The sequence below is a fragment of the Amphiprion ocellaris genome, chromosome 19, assembly GCF_022539595.1.
Source record: "Amphiprion ocellaris isolate individual 3 ecotype Okinawa chromosome 19, ASM2253959v1, whole genome shotgun sequence".
Taxonomy (NCBI): Eukaryota; Metazoa; Chordata; class Actinopteri; family Pomacentridae; genus Amphiprion; species Amphiprion ocellaris.
In genome coordinates this window covers 20,354,158-20,381,857 of record NC_072784.1, presented here as the reverse complement: position 1 = coordinate 20,381,857, position 27,700 = coordinate 20,354,158, and the positions used below count along the sequence as shown (strand labels likewise).

Here is a 27,700-nt window from a genome sequence, read left to right as displayed (position 1 = left end):
GAGGAACAAGGAGGGCTCCCTGCCCGGTCCCAGCGTGGAGAAGGAAGCGGTCTGAGAGTCCGCATCCCTACACAAGACGGGACACAGCTAAAGCCCGGGAGGAGGCGGAGGAGGAGGAGAAGAGCACTTTCAGTTTGACTTCGAGGACTTTCTTTACATGGGGACTTAGAAATGTCGTCGACTGCGAGCGAAAGGAGAGCGTTTGCTCATAAAATCAACCGGTGAGGCAGCGACACAAGTTATTGTTTAACAGTTGTGCCGCTCGCTGCGCGTGAGAGTGACCCGCTGGACAGACATATAGCCAGCATGCTAGGATTTGTAAGGTATCACTAAACCGCTTAGTTTAAACACAACAGTAGCCTTCTGTGATGAAATACAGCTTTATCGAGTCCGTTTATACTCTCCTAAGGGGTCTGTGACACTTCGGCGAGTTTAATTATGTGTTTTCCAGACGTTGTGGTAGCATCGTAAGAGCATTGTTGTCAACACGAATGGGGCTACTCGAGTAAAACACTGCCAAACTGAAAGCTAGTCTGTTACGGCAGTGTGCTGTCTGCTAGTATTAAATCATAAAAACACTGAGAGAAATGCTTTGTGTGCATTAAAATTGAGCCAGGAGACGTTGAGGTGTTTTGTTCTTGTGCCTTGAACGCCTCCTAGCAATATAGTAGCAACCTGTTTCCACATGTTGTAAACTGGTTCAACCTCTCCATTAGAAAGTAGAGCACTGCACGGGTTGGTAATCTAATATGTCATTAGGCTAAATAATCGTTGAAGCCGACTCCAGGAGAAAACGTTAAGACATGTCAAATGTGTCAGCTGCCACTTGGAAAACAACTTTAACCACACTGGTGTGTGTGGGAGCATATTTGCAGCCAAGTGACTCCCTTGTTCCTGCAATAGGTGGTTTTACAAGTGTCTGATCAATGAACACCGTATTGTTGCTAAACCAGATATCTTCTGCAGAAGCCTGCAAGAAAACATCATTGATCTGCAAGTGAATAGTGTCTCACTTAAGTAATGCCTAGACTGTGGATATTTTAAACTTTGCTCCCGACTGAGTCCCCACATACTGGACAATAACACATCCTGAGGAGATATTCTCAGTCTCCCGCTGCATTCCTCAAATCCTGTCTCCTTATGGAGACCCAGACCATTGTGTAGTGCCGGATGCAGGAAAGGGTGGGAAAGGTTGTAATGGTCAGTGCAGTCGATAGCTTTCCTTTTTCCTGTTATAAGTGGAGGTGTGCAGAGCTGCAGAAACTGTTTGCACGTTGCTAAGGATACAGGTTTGGACATAAAGCTAAAAATGAAAGAAAAACCCTTTCCAGCCATCATCAGGAAAGCATAGCTATGTCCTGGAGATGGGAGCAGACTACATGGGTCTCTGTGTATTGATGGATAGAAGGCATGAACCTTTGCTATGTAATCATGGCAGAAATGTTGAAGCCTTTGCAGCTGTGTATATGAGAGTAACAGTCATTTTGTGGTTCTAGAGGAGCAGCTGCTTGCTGTCTCTGTGATAGGATTGGGCTTTTTTCCTGCTTTGTCTGTCTTTAAGCCTCCCATTTGCTGTTAGTTCATAAAGGCCAGGGACAGAGCTCTGGCTCTGTGCCTGCTCCCTCGAGCCAGCTCGCCACCTCTCTGTGAGATCCGCTCGAGTCCCTATTCAGAACAGCTGCTGCCCTTCAGCATTGCTACTAATACCAGAGGATGAAAACTGTGTGATAGAAATAGTGCTTTACAGATTGTGTAGCATAAGTCTGAAACTTAGGCGCAGAGCTTTGCCCGTACAGACAGACGTATCACTTCCCTGAAAGTGTTTCAGTCACTAAAGCTGGAAAATGTAAATGACAGTCACTACAAGTTAAGAACTGAGAAGGATGCAAACACTGGCTTAATATTATAAGATCTATCCATCCAGGTACATATGGTTTTATGTATTTTTCTACATCTTCAGCATCACACTTCTTAAAAATGAACATAACCTTTGCAACTGTGTTTCCTTTCATTTTCACTACATTTCTCACTGACAAATCTTTTCGTTCCTCAGGACGGTTGCTGCAGAGGTCAGAAAACAAGTGTCCAGAGACTATGGCTCTCCTCAGTTGTCCAAGAAACGAGGAGGTGGACACCACCCTGTGAGTCACCCTGTATTTAACCTGCTGAGTTTAGGGCCAGCTGGTTTGAAGCTCCAGTTAGCGAGGGCAGAGGTGGATGGGTGGAACGTTGTGAATTAGTCCTAGCTTTAGAGACAAAGGAAGACGTAAGCAAGCTGAGTAAAGTCTTAGTGTTACATGTAAAGAAAGACAGTTTTGAGATATATATACCTGCTCTTAGTCACCTGTCTTATATAGAAGCCAGGAAGGGTTTTAACATGGGTGCTCTCAGTGGAATAAGGGGTGGATATTTAAGATGCTGTGTCTGAAAAATGGCCCTTTATCACGCTGCAAGGATGGCAGAAATTTATGAATTATTTGAAACGAGTACTAGCAGCAGCGGCTGTGGCAGAAGGCATCCCTGATGAAAAACTGAAAAAGAAATGAACACATTGTTTAAATATTTTCTAAATGTGCATATATAGGGTGCAAGAAATCTTTATTAACTTATTAAAGCCTGTGACACCATAGGTTTAGTTACAAATTTGCATAATTTTGTACTAACTTCTCAGAAAAAGGATGTTTTTTTTCTGAAGCCTGTATACATTCACAAGGCAACTAAATGCAAATATTAATATTGTTTTTGCAAGTTTACTTTACAGTCTATAGTAAAGGCAGAATGTCTTCTTACCACACTGCACCATTTAATTCTGTCTTATCCAGCTAATCAGATTAAATTCTGTCATGATGGTCATGTTATAGTTATTGGTCCATAATAGTCTGATAATGACTGACAGTTGCCCCTGACGGAGGTGGTTGAGCCGGTGGACTTTGAGGAGTATGTGAGCAGTCATGCTCCTGGGGTGGAGCCTGGCCCCCTCAGACAGCTCATAGAGTTCCCCCAGGATGACCTGGAGCTCCTCCAGCTGGACAAAGACTGCACTACACTGGAGCCCCCACTGCCTGAGGAGGAGGAGTAAGTCCAACTACTGATGGCCAACACAAGCCTCATACTTTAATACACAAATCCCTCTATGGGCTTTAGAGTGCCATACACACAGAGCATTAATATCACTGTAATGACAGACAGACATCACTACAAATAGGAATGAAACCTTCCACAATGTGACACTGAAAGAACATAAATATTAAAAGCATGCTTTGCTCAATTATTAATGTGTTTTTCTATGTAGCGCACTGGATCCCAGAGTGAGAGATGCCTTGGCAGTCTACACAGATGACTGGCTTGTCATTCAAAGAAAGTAAGTGGTTGCAATTGTGGCGTCATCTGAATGAACTTACAGTTACATGTTTCTTCTTTTGAATAATAATTTGCACCACTTCTCCCTGTTCACTCTTCACGTGACTGACAGTTACATTATTGCAAGGACAACTTTTTTCCTCTTCTCCTGTAGATATCAGCGCTACAGCACCACACACACCCCATGCAACTCTGAGCGACAGAGGGAGAGGCAGCGAGGGCTGGTCAAACAGACCTTTGAACTAGATGAGGCTGCTGCTGCTGAGCGCCTTGATGACCAGGTAGCTGATTGTGATGCTCAGTTGACTTGTTATCTCAAACACACATTGGCTTTTCAGTCAGTTTTTGTTCATTAGGCAAGCTTTACTGTTGCCAGGAGTAGACGTTTAAAAGCTGTCATGCGCCTGAAGCTTCCATCATTTAATGCCTGAGGAGATGGAGAGATTGGTCAGCCAAATAGGTGCATGTCTCGTTCTGGTCAGCAAATTGTTCATATAGAGAATGAGTAATGGATAAATGCATATACCTTCTCCATTATCCATTACACATCTCCATATGAATCATATTAAGTGGGTAATGGGATCTGTAGGACATTGTTCTGCTTGTCCTTGCCTGGAAGAAAAAACAACACATGACCTCACCTCTCCATTGCGTGTGGTTCAGGATGACGCAAAGCGGCGGTCAGTTAGCCTTGATGAGACTCCTCGGGGCAGCTGGGCCTCCAGCATCTTTGACCTGAAGAACTCCTCCCCAGATGTTCTCCTGCCGTCTGTGCTGGAACGAACAGCTGCTGAGGACATGGACCGCCGCAATACTGAGGCCCGTCTGCAGGGGCGCCACAGTGACCTGCTTGGCCTATACCCTCCCCCTGATGAGGTTAGTATTACAACAGCCTGTCTGTATCTGCTTCTGCTGTGGAGGAGATGATGTTTTATTTACAAACCACATCACTTAACATTCTTTATGACTCTTGATCACATGTTGATCAAGGCATTTTCTTAGATTTTATCCAGTTAATATGTAGATTGCCATAGATTTTGGCCCTTTACATGGATTCCATTAGATTCCATTTTGCTTTGGGGGAAATGGGGGTTGACACTACATCACACAGGAAATAATTCATATTTAATGAGTAAGGTGATGTCTAAACCTTTATCTAACCCCGCTCATAATGAATGCTAACCAGATTTCTGTGAGAAACACTGTACTATAAACGCTTGATGAAAAAATACCCACAGGCAAGTTTATTTTTATTAGGGAAATCTTCTCATATACGGGCACTGTTGCATTTAGAAGCCACTACATTTTTATTAAGCAAGTAAAAAAAAACAACTTAGTTGTTTCCATTTTGGTGTAAATACCACTATGACTGAACCAGAGATCACAAACAAATCCTTAACAGCGAATCTACAAAGTGAGCTGAGTACACTGAAGTAACATTATTATTCAACAAATCACTCGTGTTTACCATGAAACTCTGCTTCCTAGTGAATGAGAACACTGTTGCCAGCACTACTGTATTGCAGTCTTTTAGAAAACCAAAAGACACAGTCACAGTCATAATCTGATAAATTTGTCATACACAATAAGCTGCTGAGCTCTCAACTTTATGTGCAGTGCTTGTGTTTGTACTAAACTGAAGTGACAGCTTGGACTAGCTGACCATAAAACCAAACTGAGGGGACTTAGAATCGACACTGAATGTTGTGGCTGTATGAACGGTCAGTAACATGCATAGTGAAGTGCATTTGAATGCTGATGCAACCGTTTACTGTAAGGAAAATCATAAACGCACCACATAGTTACAACAAAACTTTGACCGGAAAGAGTCATGATTCCAGTCTCAAGGCTGAAATAAATATACACTGCAATCTATGTAAATGCAAAGTTATTTCAAAAGAAAACCAAAAGAAAGGGAGTTTATGTCACTACCTGCACAGATTAATTATAGCTTCAGCCAACAGAGCACTCTGGCAGAAATGTTATTACATGTAGTTGCCATTTGTTCAGCTCTGAGTAACATTATTGAATGTCCCCATCAAGTGAATGTCCATGATGTCTGCAAATTCAGCCACTTCAAGGGAACAGTTTGCTTTTCTTTCCTTGATGTTCCCCTTTTTTCACTCCATCCTTTTTCTTCATGTCTGTGTACACATCATTGTTTCTCTGCCACTACGTTGCCATGGCATCTGTGTAAATGTTATGCTGGTGTGTGGCTTTGTTTTCTGTGTGGCAGGATGAAGCAGTAGAGAGATGCTCTCTTCCTGAAGTGCCCAAGGAACATTGCGGCCAGAGGATTATGGTCAAGTGTCTGTCTTTGAAGTGAGGAACATTTATTAGGGCTTACATTTAAGTATTCGCACTCTTATTATTATTAGAATTGGAAATACCTGAATTTATCCCATATTGAACAGCCATTTTATATTCCGTTTGCTTTTCAGGTTCGAAATAGAAATTGAGCCAATATTTGGATCACTTGCGCTTTATGATATCAAGGAAAAGAAAAAGGTATGTTTCTTCTCTTCCAGCAGATAATTTTTTTATTTGATGCAAGTATTTTTCCAGTGGTTTTTACTCTGTACACCCACTTACGTAATGCTGAGCTCATGCTCAACTAATTGAATTTCCCTTGTCTCAAAAAGGTCTAAGTGGTCTTGCGGTTTAGATCACTGAGTCAAAACTGAATTAAAATCCCTTGACGTGCACTTACATTATCATCTATCCTTCCCCTCCCTCTGCTGTTTCCCGCTTATCTCTCCTCCAATAGATCTCCGAGAATTTTTATTTCGACCTGAACTCAGATCAGATGAAAGGACTACTTAAACCCCATACACCTCACATGGCCATATCCACACTGGCCCGTTCTGCAATTTTCTCCATCACATACCCCTCCGCTGATATCTTCCTGGTTATTAAGGTACTGAGAAACTTTGAGTATGCTGTCTAAATCAAGAAGAATTGTTATTACGTGATAAATATTGCCTTTAATGTATTACCAATCATGTGCATGTCCTGCATTTCAGCTTGAAAAAGTCCTTCAGCAGGGAGACATTGGCGAATGCTGTGAACCCTACATGGTTATGAAAGAATCGGACTCTTCCAAGGTAATGGAGCTAAAAATATGTTTTAAGCTGTTGCAATGCCACGTGCAAGCATCCAACATACACGTGGAACCTTTTACTGTCTAGTCATGATTATTACTCAACTGTGTCTGGGTAGCTGCAATATTTGCCATCCCCTTTAGCAGGCCAACTCTGTTGGCTATTGTGGATATTTTAGGCTCCTGAGTATCTTTGGATCCAGTTTTCTTCTCTTGTTCCACTGCAGCACAAGGAGAAGCTGGAGAAACTACGTCTTCAAGCGGAGCAGTCATGCAGTCGTCTTGGCCGTTTTCGTATGCCCTTTGCCTGGACCGCCATTCACCTTGTCAACATTGTCAGCAGTGTGGGAGGTCTTGATCGGTCTGACCCAGACTCTGACTCTGGTACTGCAGACTCCAAACACTTACTTAAATTCAGAGATTTCATACATAATCTCATCTACACACATCTACCGAGCAGTTAGTATCTGACAGTGACTAAAGTCTCCTATTCCTAACAAACATATGCAGACATTTCTCTAATCTTATGTGGTTTGTCTCTTGGCTAGAACGAAAAGGCCATGGAACGTGGAATGAGAGAAAGAAGAAGGGGTTTGAGCGGATGAGTGTTGGAGACGACATGTGTAACTTTGCCACTTTCCGTCCAGCAACACTTACTGTCACCAACTTCTTCAAACAGGTCAGACCCTGTCAAACAGTAGTGCCTCGGACTCATTTTATAAAAAATGTTGATACATTTATACTTAATATGCTGCAAAGTGGCTACATGAACCTCTGTTTTATAGTTAAAGTCCAGTATTTCAGGCATATCATCACAAAATTACATAACATAAATTGGTCCAAATTAAACTGATGAGAAAATAAGGCAAGAGTTCACGTTTGTGTTGCACCACATGTATTGAAAGAGACAGAGGAGTTGATAATCGTTAAGCCTGAAAATTACTTTAACCTAGAAACGAAACTGGCCCCTGTTATATTGAAAAAAGAAACTATAAGAATGTATGCACATCCCATAAGCAAAAGAGCAAAAGTAAAAGTTTTTTTTTCCTGTGGAGTGTTTCATTGTTTTCTCAGTAAAATGCAATAACATATTTTTTTCTGTCCTATTACTGTGATAAGATCAAATGCAGATTTTCATTGTCATTTCCCCCCCAAAATATCTGTCAAAAATCCTGTATAATATTGAGGCGCTGTACTATTGTTCCTCTGAGAATTTTGGCAATGACAAATGAAGTGAGCCTGCATACCCCTCTCACTGCAGCACATATCCAACACATCTTTTTTAATCATAGTGATTCACTTAAGCTGTCAGTACTTATTCTTTTGCTACATGCCTGAATACACCAATTGCTACTGAAAGGATTTCAAAAACCTCACCTCTACCTCAGCGTCCACTGACTTGTAGTCTATGACTGTACTCCAACTTCCTGCTGAGATGAGCTCAATGTTTTCTTGTGGGGAGCCCTGGGGTCAAAAGTGTTAACTTAAATGTTCTAGTATACATAATAATCTATCCCCAATGAGTTACTATAACGATATTTAGCGTTTTGTCGAGTACAAACTCTGCTCCTCTGTTTGTGTATACGAAGGAGGGGGACAGGCTGAGTGATGAGGACCTCTACAAGTATCTGGCAGATATGCGCAGGCCATCCTCTGTTCTGCGGCGACTGAGGCCTGTCACAGGTAAACATGGCATTATCTCCCAAGCGAGGTATTTATGTAAAATTGTCTGTTTTCATGAGTAAATGTTTATGATTTTTGTATCCATCTTCTTTCACCCCTTAGCCCAGTTAAAGATCGACATTTCTCCAGCTCCGGATTCGCCTCATTACTGTCTGTCACCAGAGCTGCTCCATGTGAAGCCTTATCCAGACCTGCGTGTTCGTCCAACCAAAGAGGTTCTGGAGTTCCCTGCTCGCTATGTATACACACCACACACCACCTACAGGTGAGCATTCACTTAAATGCACACACACACACACACACACACACACACACACACACACACACACACACACACACAAACTATAAGCTGACCTACAGAACACAAATATTCACTCAGTCATTGCACGCATGACTCACTCTGTTTGATTATTGATTTTTGACTGAGCCAGATTTTTTCCTCTACCTTCAAGTCAGTCTGTAGTTTTAAGCAAAGAGGACACAAGGTTTCATAGCATGACTTTAAAATGAAAACACATTTATACTGATATTATTGTTTGGTAAAATATATGGATATAAAACCAATCTAAAAAATAGCATTTTTTTCAAGGCATGGTATATGTTTACAAAAAAGACAAGATACAGTTTGTTAAATCTCATTCTTTTATAATTTAACATCTAAATTTGAATATTTAAAAAAAAAAACTTACAAAGCACATTGAAGTTAAGATAAAAAAAATAGATTAGAGCCATAATAATAAGGACACATTTACAACGACACTTGTAAAACCATACAGTGAATTTATAGCATACACATAAATTCAGGGTCAGAAAGGAGTGCAGTGACATGAAGGAATTGAAATCCAGACGGATGCTGTCAATCAGAGCAGTGGTGAATCTTGAAACAACTATGCCATTGCTTCACTCTGGAAAAAAGGAATTAAAGCAGAAAATTTAACTAAATGAAAACATCAAAAGTTCAAAACATACATTACCCAAATGTGTGAAATGTGTTCAAAATGAAATGTGATGTGAAAAGTGATTTACCATCTTCTGCAGTTTGGAGAGGTGCTCATTCTGAGTGTCAATGTTCTCTTTTTGGAACTGGGTCAAATGCTGTAAACCTTTCAAGATGTTGGAGTGCTCCTGTGCTCTCTCCTAAAAACATGAAGGGAGTTAGAGTAACATATTTACTGTTTGTCAGTGAATGTTATTCCAATATGAAGTAAATTTAAAGCTGCCTTTGCATTGACCAATGAAAAATTACAAAAGTAAATGTCTGCAGGCTTGAGTGACAGATGTTGAAGTTGTGAATTGTAATAACTGAGATTATTTCAGCTTTCTGTTACCTTCAGCTCCTTAACACTGGTGGGTACAGACTTGTTGAGGTACATCTCTAGCCTCTTCACTTTTGTCTTCAACTCCACTGCTTCCTTCTCTATCCCGGTCAGATAGTCTTTAGTCATCTTGGTGTGAACCTGTTGCACAGCCATCTGGGTCTGTAAAAAGAGCATCTGCCCATATTATCCTGTTTCCCTAATAATGGTTCCAGTGCAGCCTTCCCCTGAGTGTTACCATGCAGCTTTCTAACATATCATAGGTAAAAGACTTTGAGTTATCCATATACAACAGAAAAAATGAAATAAACATATATGATGATTATGAGTCTTGCAAAGCAAAAAGTGTGGTGCCCAAGCAATAACAGCAACATAACATTTTATGGAGACATATCATATGCATTGTTTGTTTTTGCAAATCGCCAGCGAGATGCGTTGCTATGTCTGTTCAACTCTCAGTTTCTTTCTCTTTGAAGTGTAATCTGATGGAGCCTTCAGATATTCTACACATTGCCTCAATCTTCCTCTGCTCCTACATGTTTTACCTAGATCTCAATTTGATTGTAGCTCTCAGTGGTTATCACTCTTGTAATAACACTCAGCTTCATATGTGGAATCCACTGTTTACATATTTCAGTGTTTTCTTACCTTCAGCAGCTGTACTACTGTTTTTATCTGTTTCTCCACTTCTGCAGCTTGCTCAGTCTGCTTCACCAGGTTTTGGAGACTCCCCTCGTATCTCTTCAACGTCTGGCTGACTTTTGCGATCTTTGCCTCAGTGGTTTCATAAACATCGTTAAGGGATTCACTGAATTGTATGACACCAAACATGAGCACATTGACTTCTTCTTGTGGTGCAACTTTGTCTTCAATCTTGCCGGTCTTCCTGATTGGACCTGCATGGACTGCTTCTAAACCCACAGCCAGACAAAGCAAACACAGGCCCCAGATCATTTTGATAGTAACTGTTGTTTCTTCAGTTATTCAAAAGTTTGATTTCTTCTCCAGCAATCGAGCCAGTTCAGATGAAGGTTTGTTTGACGTAAGTTCTCGCAAGTTCGACAGGAAAGCTATAAAATACAGATTTTTCTGTCATTGCTGTGCCGAACTTAGCATCATCAGCCGCTGGATGATGAATCTGGAGGGTGGCTGGGTGCCTTATATTGGATGTGTATATGCAATACCATAGTAAAACATTAGCTCAGTTGTGGTTCGATCACAGGTCATGTCCATGGCCTTAGTCTCAGTGACCCTCCCTTGAAGTTTAACCCCTGAGATACAGATTTTGGCATTTAGGTCACAAAAACATGCAAAATACAAAACAATATACGTGACCTTCTTCTGTTTTGTACAGAAACTATAGTGCTCAGTGATTATCAGTATTGCAATTTGTGCAGTAAATGTTGTTTACTGTTATTTTAAACACGTTACTGTATTGTGAGTCATTGCCTCCTAACAGCTGCGTACGATCAGCTGTTTCAAAATGTGAACAAGAGTTACCTCTAATGTTTGACTTGGACAGGAATTAAGGTGACTTTCACCAACTTAATCCAGTACTGGGTCAGACTCCTGTCATGTACGTACATGGATCTCATAATCTTTTGCTTCTTTGTCAATGAATGTTTTTTACATTTTTGTAGGTTGTCGGTAATGATTGATGCAGAATTCTGTAATGTTGTAGACAAATGTTGACAACATATCAAAAATAGGGCCGATTAACTGTCAGACAAAGTCCTGTCGTAACTCTGCATTTGTTTAAATTATATCCTTTCTTTCTTTCTTTCTTTCTTTCTTTTTCTCAGAAACCTGCTCTATGTGTACCCACAAAGTCTGAACTTCAGCAGTCGTCAGGGCTCAGTGAGGAACATCGCTGTGAAAGTTCAGTTCATGGCAGGAGAAGACCCCAGTCAAGCTTTACCAGTGAGTTGCTGTGAAGGTTAACCAAGTGACCTGACTGCAGTGTTCTCAGGAAAATGAAATCGCAGCCACAAAGAACAGCTTGAGGCGCTGAAATTCTATATGATATCCTCTCGGGAGAATGAACTTCAAAGGGGCATATTTTTTGAGCAGCAAGAAAGAAAAATGTAGTGAGCTAGAGTGTATCTTTCATGTTATAGCGCTGATTTATTTTTTGTTTATTCAGTATCAGATGTCTGATGCATGCTATATAGTACCTGGTAAAAATGATCTTTCTCTTATGTATCAAAAACTCATTCCCTGTAAAACTGGTAGGCAGAAAAGCATGCACTTTGCCTCTTCTTCTATTACATGGCTGCGGTTGTGTTCATTTAATTAAAATTAAATAAAAAATAATATTCCAATAGTGGCAACTCATGGTCAAAAAGTTATCAAATTGTCCAAAGAAACTGTTCAAACCGCTCATCCAGTGTACCCTATCATTCATTTGCACCATATTTTCCAAATGCTGGTAGTTTTGTCAGAATATAGTTAAATACACTGCTTGCATGTTCTAAGGGTAAGTGCTCGATACTCAGAGTATCAATTTAAAATTGTTGTCCCATCTAAAATGTCTTCATGTTAAAGATGCAAATTGCCTTAGAATGTAAAAATTCATAAGAAATAGGCCAACGAATAATGGCTGTTGAAGTTATTAAAATAGATAAGAATTTCAACATTGATTGTTTATTTTATTTACTTAGGTTTGAAAAGAATCTGGGACCAAAAAGTCTGCACAGCTTTATAAAATGTAGTCAGACACTAATGGTTCATGTGTGGTTTATTTCTTAAATGAACTGCAGTCAGTGAAATTTTGTATATGTACCTAAAAACAATGACAGTGATTGCAGTCATGGTGATGTCAAGAGTTCCTCCTATGGGTCATTGACTACATTCACACTTCTCCATTTTATCCAGGTCATCTTTGGAAAGTCGAGTTGTGCTGAGTTCATTAAAGAAGCATATTCTCCTGTAATATACCATAACAAGTAAGGTTTAATCATCTGTTAACCCTCTGCTTGAGTCTGTTTCTTTTCATTCACATTGCCGTTCTTTAACACTGCGTTTAACTCTTGCTCGCAAGGTCTCCTGAGTTCTATGAGGAGATGAAGATGAAGATTCCTGCCAATCTGACAGACAACCACCATCTGCTGTTCACCTTCTACCACATCAGCTGCCAACCCAAACAGAACACTCCTCTGGAGACCCCTGTGGGCTACACCGTGAGTACACTCCTTGAGCTGGCTCGCATTTAATACTTTCACCCACACACTCACTTGTTTGATAGCTCTTTCTGTTGTCTTGCCATCTGTAAGAGATCGCGTGTCTTCCTTTCTGCCTGCAGTGGATCCCTTTGATGCAGCACGGCCGACTACGCACCGGCTCCTTCAGTCTGCCCGTCTCTGTGGAAAAGCCTCCACCTAGCTACTCTGTGCTCACCCCTGACGTAAGTGTGTTTAAAGAAAGAATGTGTGAATATCAGTTTGCCTGCCATCACCTATTCCTTTGTGATGTGACTGAGTGTTCAATGAGTTGGATGTCACTTTGTGGCAGGTTCAGCTCCCAGGAATGAAGTGGGTGGATAATCACAAAGGAGTGTTCAATGTCGAGGTGACAGCGGCCTCCTCGGTTCACACTCAGGTACGCAAATATTGTTTTTCTACTGATGTTTTTTGTTTTTCGGGTGCTTTTTATTCCTGGAAATAAAGGCCCAAGTTAGTGTTTGTTTAGCGTCACTGGAAGAGGTCTGGTCATTTGAATAAAAACATCAGCATTCTTGGTTTTATTTAACATGAATAGAACCTACCAGAGTTGATTTGTGGGAAGAAATAAAAACTATCGAGCACGCAGACAATTCAAAAGTATTTTATCTATATATTCACTCATCAGTATGTATCACAGTTTTGGAGACTTACATGCTATATATTGTGAGCAGTGAATTCATGTAATTTCATGACACTTTATATCTAGAAAAGCCCAGAGACCTTGGATCTTGCCTTAAAAGTATTCATAAATTTCAGCCATGCGAAAACTGTGCTGTCAAAGTTCAACCTTCTCTGATACTCAGTCTGCATTGTGATTTTGTCTCTAGGACCCCCACCTGGATAAGTTTTTCACTCTAGTGTATGTTCTGGAGGAGTACTCCTTCCCTTTCCGTCTTAAGGACGTCATCATAACAGAGGCAAACATGGAGGGGGAGCTTAAAGCCAGCATGGCTGCACTGAGAGGAGCCCTGCTGGATACCTGTGTCAGGTTTTTGCATCAGCTACTCAACAAGCTCATTCAGCTCATCGTCTACCCTCCAGTCATCGCAGGCCAAATCGGTGTGTAGGCTTTGTATAGTAGTATTTACTTTCTTGCATCTTACTGTACATCCAAGTGTTTCTTATTTTCAGCTTCAGTGACACACAGCAGGGCATCAGATGAGCTAATTGATAATTTAACACCTAATGCTAAACAGAAAATTGTGCTAGTTTTGTGGACAAGCATTATGATTAATCTGTAGTTTTAACTTCTACATCTTGTCGCTCTCATTCTCAATTTATCTACAGTTAATCTGGGCCGAGCTGCCTTCGAAGCAATGGCTTTGCTGGTCAACCAGATCCACAAAAACCTGGAGGGAAACCAAGACCAGCACGGCCGCAACAACCTGCTGGCGTCCTACATCCATTACTGCCTCCGCCTGCCCACTGCCGAACCTGCAGTACCCCCGACAGGTGCGTCATCAGACTAAAATGTACATCTTGTCGACCGGGAAGCAGCAAAAACAGGCTTTCAGTGTACCACAAGCAGTCATTTTATTGGACGTATGTCTGTTTATCTGCTCACATCTCTGTTCCTTCTTTTGCTTTGAATAGCAGGCACCCAGTCCTATGAGATGCCCATGCAGTTTGCTACATTATCAAGGGCAACGGCCCGCCCAAGCAGCCTCCACTTGTCCCGTTCAAAGAGTATTAGCAACTCTAACCCTGACCTGGCAAGCACACCAGTTTCTCCTGACGAAGAGGTGCAAAGGATCATAGGAAGCAAGGTGAGTTGTACCTTTCCTGTCATTTGATTGTGATGAAAATGGTTAAATGCTTCTATTTAGCTTTAGAGTTCTTAAAATTGTGCAGTCTCTTGACTGTCTTCTTAAGATTTGTCAGAAATTTGCACCCATGTTTCGGTTTAAACTAGTGTTTTTATAGACATCTGTTGCTTAATTTGGGTATTTATTGTATTTTCAAACTGTCTCCTTTTTGTTTTATCTAGAATCGAAGGTGTTACAAAGTATGATCATTTTATGTCTAGCAGCACAAAATGATTAAATCTGTATTTGTGCCATATTTCCAATTTCTGTTTATCCAGTAGTGCTGTGTTATTTTTGTTGTAATAATAGTGTCTTGAATCTTCACAACAGATTCAATAAGGTCTGGCGGACTGAGAACTCTGCCAGTTAATCACACTGCTTAGTCAACAATTCAATTATGCTTTGTGCCTTTGTCCCTTGTGTTTCATATAGTACCTCCAGTCCTTTATTCTCCCCTCCCCTGCTTACTTTTCTTCTTTACTCTTCTTGTCCCCTATTTTATTTTTCCTGATCTTGTGTGGTAATTACCCTTCCTTTACTCACTGTGCCCTTGCCTCTTGCCACACTTTGTTTGTGTGTGTGTGTTGTGTGTATCTCTGGTGGCTTATGGCAGGGCATTGACCGCTCCCACTCCTGGGTAAACTCTGCTTATGCCCCTGGGGGCTCCAGATCTGTGCTACGCCGGAACCCCAACTCCAGCTGTGAGCTCAAGCAGGTGCCAAATCCTTCCGCCTCCTCCTCACCTTCACCTCCTCCACCTCCATCCTGCACCACCTTTGATCAACTCTCATGGGTCATTTCTCACTGCAGATCTCAGGGCATCTATCTGTGTCTGTCTGCCTCTCACTCTGCTACCCTAATCCTTGCTGCTCACCTTTTTATCCATGACTACACCATGTCCGTGTCACAAGCTCTTCCTCGAGTTTGTTAGATTACTTTCCAGCCTTACACTCTTCAGGGTTCATAGAAAGTTCTCTGGCCAACCACCCATTTCCATTCATCCATTTTCACACCACTTTGTCCTCATGTCTGTGTGTTCACCTCACCATCACTCCATGTCAGGCAAACGACCGCAGCTGCAATCGCATGTCTGCCTTTCTGGACAGCGTGGCCTTGTTTTCAGTTCCCACAAGGCAGATTGCAAAGAAGGTAAAACTGGCATCTACTGTGAAACTGTAAAGATGACATTCCTGATGACAAACTAACACATTTTGGTGTCCTAACATTCAGCAACTTTCAACATCATTAACATTCATTGTCATTCATGTCATTTTAACAACTATATGTGAGATGGTGTGAAAATTTGCCACCTGTAACAGTTTCTTGAAGATTTTTTTAATCTAAAGGTATCAACATTAAATCTGTGGCTTAGGTAATGATTACATTGTTACTTTTATTATTACTATCAGTGATTAAATTATGATTTCCATCAGTAAGTGTCCAAGTCCTGAGTAAGTATCAAACATTTGCACTTACAACTTCAGAAACCGCAGTTACGGTTCACGACTGACTGACTGTGAAAACAAACACACCGTTTTAATCTTAATGGCTCATTTTGTTTCTGAAATGGTTTCCTTATGTGAGCTAAAACTTGCTCTGTGTCGGTTCACGTCTAGCTGCTCCATGAGGAGCTGGCATTACAGTGGGTGGTCAGCACCAGCACAGTGAGGGAAGCAGCGCTGCAGCAGGCTTGGTTTTTCTTCCAACTTATGGTCAGTATGCTTCTGTAAATTCACAGTGATTTTCACTACTTTCTAAATGGTCTAAATCTAGAGTCTAAATACCATATGGCCAAACTACGCTTCAAAACGCACATACTGTAAGAACCACTATTATAGCAGAAAGGACCACATTTTAATCAAGTAATAATGTTTTATTATTTATTGCCACCCTTACAGACTAAGAGCATGGCCCATCACTTGTTTCTGACATCAAAAATGGAAGTTGCCAGGCGTCAACGTTTCCCTGACCGCTTTGTGGACGACATTGCTGCACTTGTGTGTGCAATCAGTGCAGACATAGCCAGTCGATACCACAAGGTACAGAGTCCACAAAACTGCACCACATTCAAAAAATTAACAGCTAGTAGTTCATTATTTTAACAATAAGTTGAGTTTACTGACTAAGAAAAAAATGACAATGGTGTCAATTTTTTTGGTAAATGGAAAGTTGGCTTATGTCTTACTGAGGGCTTGAGTATTGTTAGTTGATTCAAATAACTACTAGAATTTTTTATTCTTATAAAATTTTCCTTTCCAGTTCATCATATACAGTGGTGGAAAAAAAAGGTTTTGGACATCCCATGCATTTGTGGAATATTGCATTAAGAATCACTCTTAGGTCTTCAAGTTTGATTTCTTTTAGTACAGTCAGAGCCAGAATACTAAACAAATCCTAAAAAAGCCATTAAAAACTTAAAATTGATTGGTTCCATAAAAATACATAAGAAATTCTGAGCATTGGGTCATTTTGGTACCAGTGATCAATTTTATTAAAAGACACAATTTTTGTTGCCATGTTTCGTGTCTATATAAAGCCAGCACATTTGAAAGTTTTTCAGAGACAAAAATGGCTAAAACAAGGAACCTAATGCAGGAAACACGCCTGAAGATACAGATTCTCAGCCAGGAAGGGTACAGCTGCCACCAGATAGCCAGGAAGTGCAGATGCAGTCCTTCAGCAGTTAGATACACTCTGTAGAAATACAGACGAACCAACAGCTTAGAAGACAAACCAAGATCTGGGCGTCCAAGGGTTTCTTCAGCAAGAAATGACCGCATCCTGATCCGCATATGCAGGAAAAACTGCTGAATGACATCACAGGAGCTTCAGCAGCAGTGGTCAAACCAAACTGGTGTCCAGTGTTTCACCTGCACTGTATGTGGCCGACTTTTAGATCATGGCTAAATGTCCTATGCTTCTGTCAAGAAGCGCCTGATCAATGAGAGACAGAGGTTAACCCAATGTTGCTGGACCCAAGCACACAAGAACTGCACAGCCAGGAACTGGAAGAAGATTCTGTGGTCAGATGAGTCCAGTTTCCAGCTTTATCTTCCTCCTGCTAATGTGAGGGGATGCAGAAGGCCAGGTGAAGCATTATCTCCAGCATGTACAGTACCTGCTGTCAAGCATGGTGGAGGCAGTATCATGGTTTGGGGATGCAGTGCTGCTGGTGTTGGTCATCTCACTGTCTGTGATGCACATTGAACTCTGCCAAGTATTGTGACATTCTCCAAACCCACGTGTTCCCTTCTGCACGTGCTCTGTTCTGTCAAGGTCAAACTGGATGTTTCAACAGATAATGCCTCTTGCCACACATCCAGAACCAGTAGAACTTGGCTGCAGGAGCACAGTATCCAGGTCTTAGAGTGACCAGCTCAATCCTCAGACATGAGCCCCACTGAAAATCTGTGGTGGATTATCAAAAGGTCTGTTTCAAAGCATATACCAAATAATTTAGAAAAATGTAAAGCAGTAATTCAAGAAGAATGGTACAAGATTACCCTTCAACAGTGTGAAAGGCTTGTGGGGAACATGGCAGCCAGGATTACAGCTCTACTGCGTGCTAACGGCAGGACTACTACATGTTAATTTGATGATGCGATGGTTCATTTATTTTTTGTTCAGTTTTGAACACATTCTCTGTTATTTCTTGACTTTGATACTGACAAGGTTGAGAACTGACATATTGCAACTTTCAAAAATTTAGTTTTATTAGTTTTTCTTGTAAACAATAAACAGAAAAGCATCATTTGTATTTGTTTGTGTCTGTCTAATGCAGCCACACTTTTTGAAACACAAAACAGATTTTTCCACAAATATTTCCTAATAATATTTGAGGTTGTGTAAAATTTTAAGTGTGTCCAAATACTTTTTTCCACTGCTGTATACCGTCTGATTGCTGTCGCTCTCAGATGAATTTTCACTCTTTCTCTCTCAGGATGTGGAGCTTGTGGAGAGGTTAAATAGCAGTCTGGCCTTCTTCCTGAATGACCTGCTGTCTCTCATGGACCGAGGCTTTGTGTTCAACCTCATCCGCTCTTACTACAAACAGGTGCCCGTTGCTCTTCTCTCCGTTTTCTTCTAATGTCCTGTAACACTTCGGTGCTTCCATTCATAATGTCTTCTACACTCGTGTTCAACAGATTGCCAACAAGCTTCACACAGCCCAAAATCCCAGTTCCCTGAATGCCCTCAGGATGGATTTCACTCGTATTGTCTGCAGCCATGAGCATTATGTCATCCTCAACTTGCCCTGCTCAACTCTGAGCCCTCCAGCTTCCCCCTCCCCCTCCACCTCTTCCACCACCTCACAGGTAACTGAACAGGCTGGACAATCTAATATAACTGAGTTAGTTCAGTTTATTATGATGACTTTTCCCGGACTATAAAGAAAAACAATAATCTTGCATAAAGAGAAATGTTTTGTATTGTGTATGATACTGACACGATGATCTGCAGTCAACATTATTATAACTAATGCAACCATTAATAAAAAATATTCAATATAAATATGTCCCTTACACATACATCAGTGCATACACATATTGTGATTGCATATCCATGCAAATGCATTTGTACATGCACTCAATGCTCAACATTAATTTAAACTGCTGTTGCATTTTATTTTCATATCCTTCTGTCTCATCTTTACTATCTCTTGTTTTATCCAGAGTTCAGCATTTTCCAGTGTGGTTCAAGACCAGGGTGTGGTCACCATGTTTGAGCTCTCCGTCCCTTTTCGCCAGCAGCACTTCCTTTCTGGCCTGCTGCTTACTGAGCTCTCTCTCATCCTCGATCCAGATGGTGAAGGGTGGGTTCTTTGTAGTTGCATATATACTGATCAACCCCTTATTTTTAGTTTTCACATAATATCAGAGATTTAATATTTACCACAAAATGCTGTATAGCTTAAAGTATATGTGTTTAGTGAAAACTGCACCACAGATTCCTGACATACTCTTTTATTACCCACAGGGTTTTCTTCCTTCATAAAAAGGCCATTAGCGCAGTTCACTCCCTGCTGTGTAGCCATGATGCAGACCCTCGCTACAGGGACCCTCAGGTCAGAGCCCACGTTGCTCAGCTCTACCTGCCCCTCATCCCCATCGTCATGGAGACGTTGCATCAGCTTCACGACTTCTCTGGTCAGCAGAACAATATGTGCCTCCCACCAATGTCGTTTTATACCTCCTTAACATTGTTCTATTTCCAGTATTATTGCACCTGAGAGTGTTTTTCTTATTTCTTTGAAGACTCCTCGCCTGCTCGGGTCCGCCATGCCTCCGCCCACACTGACGATGCTGACCCAGACAGTAGCAACACTATCAGTCAGTCTGTTGCCATGGCAATTGCAGGCTCCCCTTTGCCGCATGCCAAAGCCAACCCATTTGCACTACCCACAGTGGTAAGTGATAGCAGCAAGGGTCAGACTGTTCCCCTGGGCCTGAACTGACAGGTCACAGATTGGCTTCTGTGTGGGAGGTGGCTGCCTCAGTATGACAGACGATCACACCACACACACGCCTTTTCAAAAACATTTGCATTCTTTCCATGTTGTTATTTTCTGAGAAGCACAACTGCTCATCTTAGCCTGTAGGTGGCTCTCATTCCATTATCCTTGTAACTTTGTCTAAACAGCCATTTTGTTCTATGCTGAAGCAGATTACAAGACTGGCACTGAGTTTGTATGTTTGTCCTCACCAGGCTGGGCGTCAGTCCAGCTCTCTGTCCGCTGAGTGCAGCAGGACTCTGCTGGTGTGTTTCCTGTGGGTGCTGAAGAATGCAGATGCAGCTCTCCTGGAGCGCTGGGTGTCTGATTTGTCTGTTCTGCAAATCAACCGTCTGCTGGATCTGCTTCATCTCTGTGTCTCCTGCTTTGAATACAAGGTACAATAACTAGGCACTATCACTGCTAAGAGTGTCTTTCATCACTGTTACATCATCACGCAACACCATAAGGGAGATACCGAATTCCCTAAATAATTTTTTACATTAGGATTGGTCACAGCAAATATTGATTATATCAATTTTTGTTGGCAGTCAGTTTACTGCACTTTGTTAGTAGTTAATTATTAAATCAAAACTATTCATTTCATCTTTAGCTTATGCACTGAAACTGTGTGACTCAGATGTAAAAAGTCTTTAATGCAAAAATAATGATGACTGTGGCAGCACAAACTTGAGCTATCAGTCCAATAATGCTGACATTGGCAGCATTTCTGTCACTGAAAGGCCTGTATGATATATTATATATAATGTATTCTACAGGTTTGTGCAGGTTTGTGTGTGTTTATTTCTACACTGTTTGTATTTCTATAATACATTACTGATCAGATAGTTTATTTTTATCGTCAACCCATCAATAGTTTATTGCTAATTTGAACACACACTTTACTCTGTTTATTTACTTACTAAATTGCTGGCTGCTATAGGGGAAAAAGACTCTGGAGAGGATCAACAGCCTGACGTTTAAAAAGTCTCAGGACATGAAGGCCCGGCTGGAGGAAGCCATACTGGGCACCATTGGAGCCCGACAGGAGATGGTTCGCCGCTGCAGAGGCAAGTAGTGTGACAGCACAGTGGTGTTTGTGTGTAGCTCTTAATATGTGAGGTGTTTATGGAAATGTGATAACATTTACAGAAAGGAGTCCTTATGGCAGCCAGGAGAATGTTAGGTGGAGAAAGAACGTCACTCACTGGAGACAAAACGCAGACAGAGTCGACAAGTATGTCCTTCATATTAATGACATTAACAAAGCAGTTTTACACTAAATATGTACCTGATGTGTGCATGTAACACAGAAAAATACTAATAGATTTCAATCATACATACATATAAAATAATGTTTAAAATAACACTTTCCAGGACTAAGGCTGAGGTGGAGCAGGAGTCTGTCGTGGATGGAAACTTAGCTACTGAGGCCTCTCTGATTGTACTGGACACACTGGAAATTGTAGTCAAGGTAAAATATTTCCTGTTACACAGAAACGTCCTTTTGTGTAGAATTCCCTCACTGTAGTTTGTTGTGTCTCTGTCCTCTTTCAGACTGTGGTTGCATCAGAGCTGAAGGAAAGTGTTTTAGGCGGGGTGCTGAGAGTGCTTCTCCACAGCATGGCAGGCAACCAGAGCGCCCTCTTTCTGCAGCATTGCTTCACTACACAGCGAGCTCTAGTTTTCAAGGCAAGTACAGATATATGAATAAGTTATGTGTTTCCAGGTCTACCTTTGGTTTGTTTTTATTTTTAAAAACAATCAAATATAAAATCAGCTTGGGCGCCCCTGTAGCTCAGCAGATTGAGCGGGTGACCCATGAACAGGGGCTATAGCCCCCGACGCAGCAGCCATGGGTTCGAGTCTGACCCACGGCTATTTGCTGCATGTCTTTCTCCCACTCTTCTACCCACATTACCTGTCTCTCTCTCCACTGTGCACTATGATAAAGGCAATATATGTGTGTGTGTAACCATTAGCAGCTCAACAAATTGTAATATTTAGTTGTGTATCTTTTCTTATTTCTGATAATGTCTATTTTATTGTTATGCAAAAAAGATTTTGAAGTAAATTATAGTATGTATCATTTAATGTACACTTATTTAAAGTGAAAGTGTGTGTGTGTTTATGTGTGCAGTTCCCAGAGATGCTGTTTGAAGAGGACACTGAGCTTTGTGCAGACCTGTGCCTGCGTCTCCTGCGTCACTGCAGCAGCAGTGTCAGTTCTGTCAGAAGTCATGCCTCAGCCTCTCTTTACCTGCTCATGAGACAGAACTTTGAGATTGGAAATGTAGGTTAACACATTGTTTTGCCTTTTCTGTAAATTGCATTTTGCTGTTCTCACTTAGCTTAGGGACATGCCAGCAAAACAAACATTCACGGGGTGTTTGTGGTGTCAAGGCTGTAATGATGTTTTAAGTCACAGTGGTTTCTATTTTTGGTCATGTACCAGAACTTTGCACGAGTGAAGATGCAGGTCACCATGTCTCTGTCCTCGCTGGTGGGAACGTCACAGAATTTTAATGAGGAGCATCTTCGTCGGTCTCTCAAGACGATCTTGACATATGCTGAAGAGGACCTAGAGCTGCGTGACACACCTTTCCCAGAGCAGGTTCCTAACAACCATAACTCTGTCTACACTATGCAGATCTGTAGCTGCTACAATGGATAAGATTTTACTAAAAATGGTGTATGCATATTTGAAATTGCAGGTCCAGGATCTGGTGTTCAACTTGCATATGATTCTTACTGACACTGTGAAGATGAAAGAGCATCAGCAGGATCCAGAGATGCTCCTTGACCTCATGTACAGGTACTGGGATGTCCTTCAATGAGGTTGACAAATAAAAATAAAGTGTCACAAATAAAAGTTCACATTTTTCTGTTCAGGATTGCAAAGGGCTACCAGAACTCGCCTGATTTGCGCCTGACATGGCTTCAGAACATGGCAGGGAAACACTCGGAGAGAGGGAACCATGCTGAGGCGGCCCACTGCCTGGTCCACAGTGCAGCTCTGGTGGCAGAATACCTGAACATGCTGGAGGACTGCCGCTACCTGCCGATTGGTTGTGTAACATTTCAGGTCAGTGCATCCTGTGTACTATAACGACTCATGCTACTTAAACAATACAGGTTGACAAATGAAGCATTTTTTGTTCATTCTGACTACTCTGTTTCTCCCACAGAATATATCGTCCAACATATTGGAGGAGTCAGCAGTATCCGATGACGTGCTGTCTCCAGAGGAGGAGGGCATTTGTGCTGGGAAGTATTTCAGCGAGTCTGGCCTGGTGGGCCTCCTGGAGCAAGCAGCTGCCTCCTTTAACATGGTACGACTCACATTCTCTGACGACATGGTGACAAGTCTTCATGCTAACACAACACAAGGTTTCAGCATTAACATGGTCGAGGGAGGTTTATGTGATCAAGTGGTATGTGTAAAACCGATGTCCCCATTGTGCTGTAACCACAGGCTGCCATGTATGAGGCTATTAATGAAGTGTACAAGATTCTGCTGCCCATCCATGAAGCCAACAGAGACTTTAAAAAGCTAGCTACTGTCCATGGGAAACTACAGGATGCCTTCAACAAAGTCTACAACCAAGTGAGTTGACAGTTTGATCCTAAAGTCACCAGCAAATAACAAGGGTGTTAATGTTGAAGAGAAAATGAACTTTTCCTGATTTCCTTCTCGTATGTGTCTTTTCCCTGCTTTTCCAGAGTTCAGGATGGGAGGTAACAAGCTAATTTGACATTTAGGATAAAACTAATTCAGAAAGTATTTCTATTTATACTGACAATGTTTTTCTTCTTCCCCACGCCTTATTTTCTTCTCTGCTCCTGTGTGAATGACATGTCACTGGTGAGTGAAACTTAAAACTTGCTTTTACACTTGGACATAGTTGAATTGAACCACAATTGCAACAGTTCCCATTCCTTTTTGCTGCACTCCTGCTGTGACAAAACTACATTTTAGCCTAAATATACATATTAACTTTTTTCCTACAGCGGTTGTTCTTCTCTTTCTGAATATTCTGTCATTTTTATCTAATAAAAAGAGACCTTTCATTTTGGCATTTTCATCTGTAAAAACAGGGAACACGGTGTAAAGTTTTTAAAAAATCTGTCCACAAATTCCATCAACTTAGTTTTATTTTCTACTTTGTCTTATTAGCACATATGCTCTATGTCATCTGATTTTATTTCACTTAACTTCTGCACTCTTTCACCCTGCTGTTAGTGTTTAGAGAATGTTTGGGACCTATTTTCGTGTGGGTTTCTATGGCTGTCAGTTTGGAGACCTGGATGAGCAAGAGTTCGTCTACAAGGAGCCATCAATCACCAAATTAGCTGAGATCTCCCACAGGCTCGAGGCACGTTAACTCGTCGTGATGCTTATAAAAACATCTTCAGTGATTTATGAGAAACATATGTCTAAAGATGAATCTCTTTGGTACACAGGAGTTCTACTCTGCGAGGTTTGGGGTGGGGATGGTTGAAATTATCAAGGACTCCAACCCAGTTGACAAAAACAAACTGGATCCCAACAAGGTAATGTGACATTGCATTTGTGATTAATAGAAAAGTATTACAGAGCTTGGAAAGCATAACTGTACTGTTGACTGTTTCAGGCCTATCTCCAGATCACCTATGTCGAGCCCTTCTTTGACACGTATGAGCTGAAGGAAAGAATCACCTACTTTGATAAGAACTACAACCTGCGTACCTTCATGTACTGTACTCCCTTCACTCTGGATGGGCGTGCACACGGCGACTTGCATGAGCAGTACAAACGCAAAACCATCCTGACAACATCTCATGCCTTCCCTTACATTAAGACACGTATCAACGTTCTGCAAAAGGAGGAGGTGGGTGTCTGTTCGGGAGTGATCAGATGTTATGTGAACAACCACATGTTGTCATTATGTTGTGTTTGGATCCCCAGATCATTCTTGTCCCAATGGAGGTGGCAATTGAGGACATGCAGAAGAAAACTCAGGAGCTCGCCTTTGCCACAAATCAAGACCCTGCAGACTCTAAGATGCTGCAAATGGTGCTGCAGGGCTGTGTGGGCACCACTGTCAACCAGGTGCTCATTTGCAACTGATAATTCACTGTATTTACAACCACAGTGCATTAAAAAAAGTCACCCTGTAATATTAATTCCATCAGCTTCATGTCTGTGTCGGTGTTTTAAATAGTGGTAGACATTCCTTAGCAGATACGTAACAGTTGGTTCCCCTCACAGGGCCCCCTCGAGGTGGCGCAGGTCTTTCTCTCCGACATTCCCGATGACCCAAAACTGTTCCGCCATCACAACAAACTGCGCCTCTGCTTTAAAGACTTCACTAAGAGGTGATGACACACTCCTCGACTCAGGCAGACCGCTGTGTAACTAATAAAAACAAATCCCAACTCCGTGCGTTTTCCCCTGCTATTTTTCGTGCAGGTGTGAGGATGCCCTGAGGAAGAATAAAGCCCTCATTGGACCAGATCAGAAGGAGTACCACAGAGAGCTGGAGAGGAACTACTATAAACTGAAAGAAGCTCTGGGTCCTCTCATCAACCGCAAGATCCCACAGCTATACAGAACCCTGCCAGCTCAGACGACGCAAACACACCGGTAACTTGAGACATTAAACACACACACACACACACGCCTACGAACAGGGACACAAAAAATGAGCTCATACTGCTGCTTGGAACCTCTTGAAACCACCACAAGAGAAGCATGAAACCAAACTTTATCATACTCCAGGCTACAGAGTCATCAGTCACCAGTGAATAGGCATTCAAACACATTAGAATGATTTCATATCTGTCACGTTTTACAAGGAGTTGACATTTAGTCAATCATATGAGCAGCTTCATAGAAGTTGGTGCACTTCTTGAAGTACTGTAGCCTGTTTGACTATGGAAACTATCACCATATGTTTTTTGTTTTCATCATATTTTGCTGCAGCTTTGTTTGCACATGAAGGTCTGTGGACTGCTGGTGCATAATAAAAAACAGAACTACAGACAACAGCACCTGCCAGAACGATGCTACAACACTGACGGAAATGTAACATTTAAAGATGGTTTGATCTTCCAGTCTTGCAAAAACGTTAAAAAATGCATTGTAAATTTTAAATTGAAACAATTTTTATTGCTCTGTTACGAAGATGTTCATTGAAAGCCAACCAAGCTTGTAGTGGGACATGCACAAAGACATCAGTTTTAACAGTAGCTCCTTCACTCCCTACATCAAATCTTATGGACAAATCTTTCAACATGACACTCGCTACAACTCAATTTATTTTGCAGATATGTAGCCACACTTAAAAAAAAAAAAAAAAAAAAAAAACACAATACATTTTTTTATTTCTTATCATCTTGCCTCTCTCACACAGGAACTCCTACAGTCGGTCCAGTCTCCGCAAAGTCGACTGCTGAGGCACAGAAAACTGGAAAACAACTCAGAGCAACAAGCTTTAGAAATTAGCACCATCTCATCCCGTCTGTTCACCCTCCCCCCACTGCCCTGCACGCCAACTGTCACAAGCACACACACACTATACTCTTCCTCGTCTAGCTCGTTATTTTACCCCCACCACCCCCTCAGCCACCCAGCCATGCCTAAAACCCAGCCATACCACCCCCCATGACTGCCACCACACACAGTTAGCTGTCACCTCTTTCCCTGCTGTACCGTCTCCCCCGTCACCACCATTCTCACACCTCTGTAGGAAAAAAAACCTCAGCTGTTTATACTGGAAGGTTATCTGCTCTGTAAACATTGTCATTTGGAGCGAGGCTCTAAGGTGCCAGCGTTTAAAAGAAAGCTTTCTAAAGTAATCTACTCACTGACAACCCAAAGTAATCTGTCTGAGCTTGATCTGGCTTTAACTTGAAGTTTTTTTTTTTTACCAAACTTCAGCGACCAAACCCATTTTGTATCCAGAGTTCATTCTTGAGTGTATCGGTTTTCTTTTTGCTCGGACTGTGTGCTTTTGAACAAGACTGTTGTCTTTTTTTTCAGTCTCATGTTTTTTTTTTAAGTATCCCTGGTAGGAATCACTGCCAGTTATTAAATAGTCCCAGGGAGTATCCTTTTGTTATCAGCTGACCAAATAACTGACATTCCTTCTTCCTCAAGCTGTCACATTTATCTGCCCATCTCTCGCCATAAGAATTCAATATAGACAGAGTTGTTGGGCTCATTCTTTGCAAGTCTAGGACTCACATCTCATACATAAATGTGTAAGGAGGAAAAAATGGCCAGATGGGATGTTTAAATGTGTTTTTTAAACTGTGAAATTCTCTTGTAACGCACTGCAGTCACAACAGGTGTTTATTACAGAAACACTGCCTTCACCCACACAAACATGTTCAGACTGTGACATTTACTATCACCCTGCGGTACAGTCTGATAACTGAATACATTTTGGCTGTGTAGGAAAGTCCTCTTTTGACTGTGTGACCTGCTGTCAAAAAGCACTCCAAATGTTTTGCATACATCCGCCACTGTGGCTGTAGAAGATTTGCATTCGGTGTAGCCATTTCCAACTACTGTATCTATTAAATTGCACTATTGTAAACAAACTGCAGCACATTAACACTGTAACTACTAAAATATCTGTGCTTTTGTTATTTTACAAGGCTGGAAACTTTTTTTTTTACCAATTAGAGAAGCATTTTTATTTATTTACACTGCCTTCTATTAAATATCTCTTCCTAAA

At 41.4% G+C, this 27,700-nt stretch overlaps 2 protein-coding genes across 7 annotated transcripts; one reads left to right on the top strand and one right to left on the bottom strand.

Annotated features, from left to right (window-relative positions):
* The first annotated feature begins 5 nt into the window (after positions 1 to 5).
* LOC111574847 (dedicator of cytokinesis protein 7-like) lies at positions 6 to 27,700 on the top strand. Of its 6 annotated transcripts, XM_023279646.3 has the most exons (50): positions 11 to 221; positions 2,054 to 2,141; positions 2,897 to 3,075; positions 3,293 to 3,361; positions 3,515 to 3,641; positions 4,024 to 4,236; positions 5,597 to 5,682; positions 5,802 to 5,868; positions 6,128 to 6,277; positions 6,384 to 6,464; positions 6,688 to 6,844; positions 7,009 to 7,139; positions 8,050 to 8,143; positions 8,246 to 8,408; positions 11,262 to 11,379; positions 12,334 to 12,404; positions 12,500 to 12,638; positions 12,761 to 12,862; positions 12,970 to 13,056; positions 13,508 to 13,739; positions 13,968 to 14,132; positions 14,274 to 14,446; positions 15,099 to 15,200; positions 15,548 to 15,634; positions 16,102 to 16,197; positions 16,384 to 16,524; positions 18,426 to 18,539; positions 18,631 to 18,801; positions 19,159 to 19,298; positions 19,463 to 19,632; positions 19,741 to 19,892; positions 20,192 to 20,374; positions 20,920 to 21,046; positions 21,129 to 21,213; positions 21,354 to 21,450; positions 21,534 to 21,668; positions 22,117 to 22,269; positions 22,432 to 22,590; positions 22,691 to 22,791; positions 22,869 to 23,061; positions 23,165 to 23,308; positions 23,452 to 23,583; positions 23,700 to 23,714; positions 24,227 to 24,352; positions 24,441 to 24,530; positions 24,611 to 24,847; positions 24,925 to 25,068; positions 25,228 to 25,334; positions 25,429 to 25,602; positions 26,372 to 27,700. In XM_023279646.3, the coding sequence occupies exons 1-50, from the start codon at positions 172 to 174 to the stop codon at positions 26,412 to 26,414; spliced, it is 6,360 nt and encodes a 2,119-aa protein (XP_023135414.1). In that variant the 5' UTR covers positions 11 to 171; the 3' UTR covers positions 26,415 to 27,700. The 6 variants fall into 6 exon arrangements, 5 of the variants coding, with proteins under 5 accessions (XP_023135413.1, XP_023135411.1, XP_023135414.1 ...); XM_023279645.3 differs by lacking the exon at positions 15,099 to 15,200 and having other exon boundaries at positions 10 to 221; positions 14,277 to 14,446; XM_023279643.3 differs by lacking the exon at positions 15,548 to 15,634 and having other exon boundaries at positions 10 to 221; positions 14,277 to 14,446.
* angptl8 (angiopoietin like 8) lies at positions 8,765 to 11,218 on the bottom strand. Its single transcript, XM_035952568.2, has 4 exons — positions 10,108 to 11,218; positions 9,472 to 9,621; positions 9,170 to 9,280; positions 8,765 to 9,048 (listed from the first exon to the last, which is right to left on the bottom strand). The coding sequence occupies exons 1-4, from the start codon at positions 10,411 to 10,413 to the stop codon at positions 9,031 to 9,033; spliced, it is 585 nt and encodes a 194-aa protein (XP_035808461.2). The 5' UTR covers positions 10,414 to 11,218; the 3' UTR covers positions 8,765 to 9,030.

Coding starts and splice junctions, on each gene's coding strand:
- LOC111574847 (XM_023279646.3), top strand. CDS start 172: ATGTCGTCGACTGCGAGCGAAAGGAGAGCGTTTGCTCATAAAATCAAC. Junction 16,525..18,425: donor TAGCCAGTCGATACCACAAG/GTACAGAGTCCA, acceptor TTTCTCTCTCAG/GATGTGGAGCTTGTGGAGAG. Junction 22,591..22,690: donor ACACACCTTTCCCAGAGCAG/GTTCCTAACAAC, acceptor TTGAAATTGCAG/GTCCAGGATCTGGTGTTCAA.
- angptl8 (XM_035952568.2), bottom strand. CDS start 10,413: ATGATCTGGGGCCTGTGTTTGCTTTGTCTGGCTGTGGGTTTAGAAGCA. Junction 9,622..10,107: donor CAGTAGTACAGCTGCTGAAG/GTAAGAAAACAC, acceptor CTCTTTTTACAG/ACCCAGATGGCTGTGCAACA. Junction 9,281..9,471: donor CCAGTGTTAAGGAGCTGAAG/GTAACAGAAAGC, acceptor TCATGTTTTTAG/GAGAGAGCACAGGAGCACTC.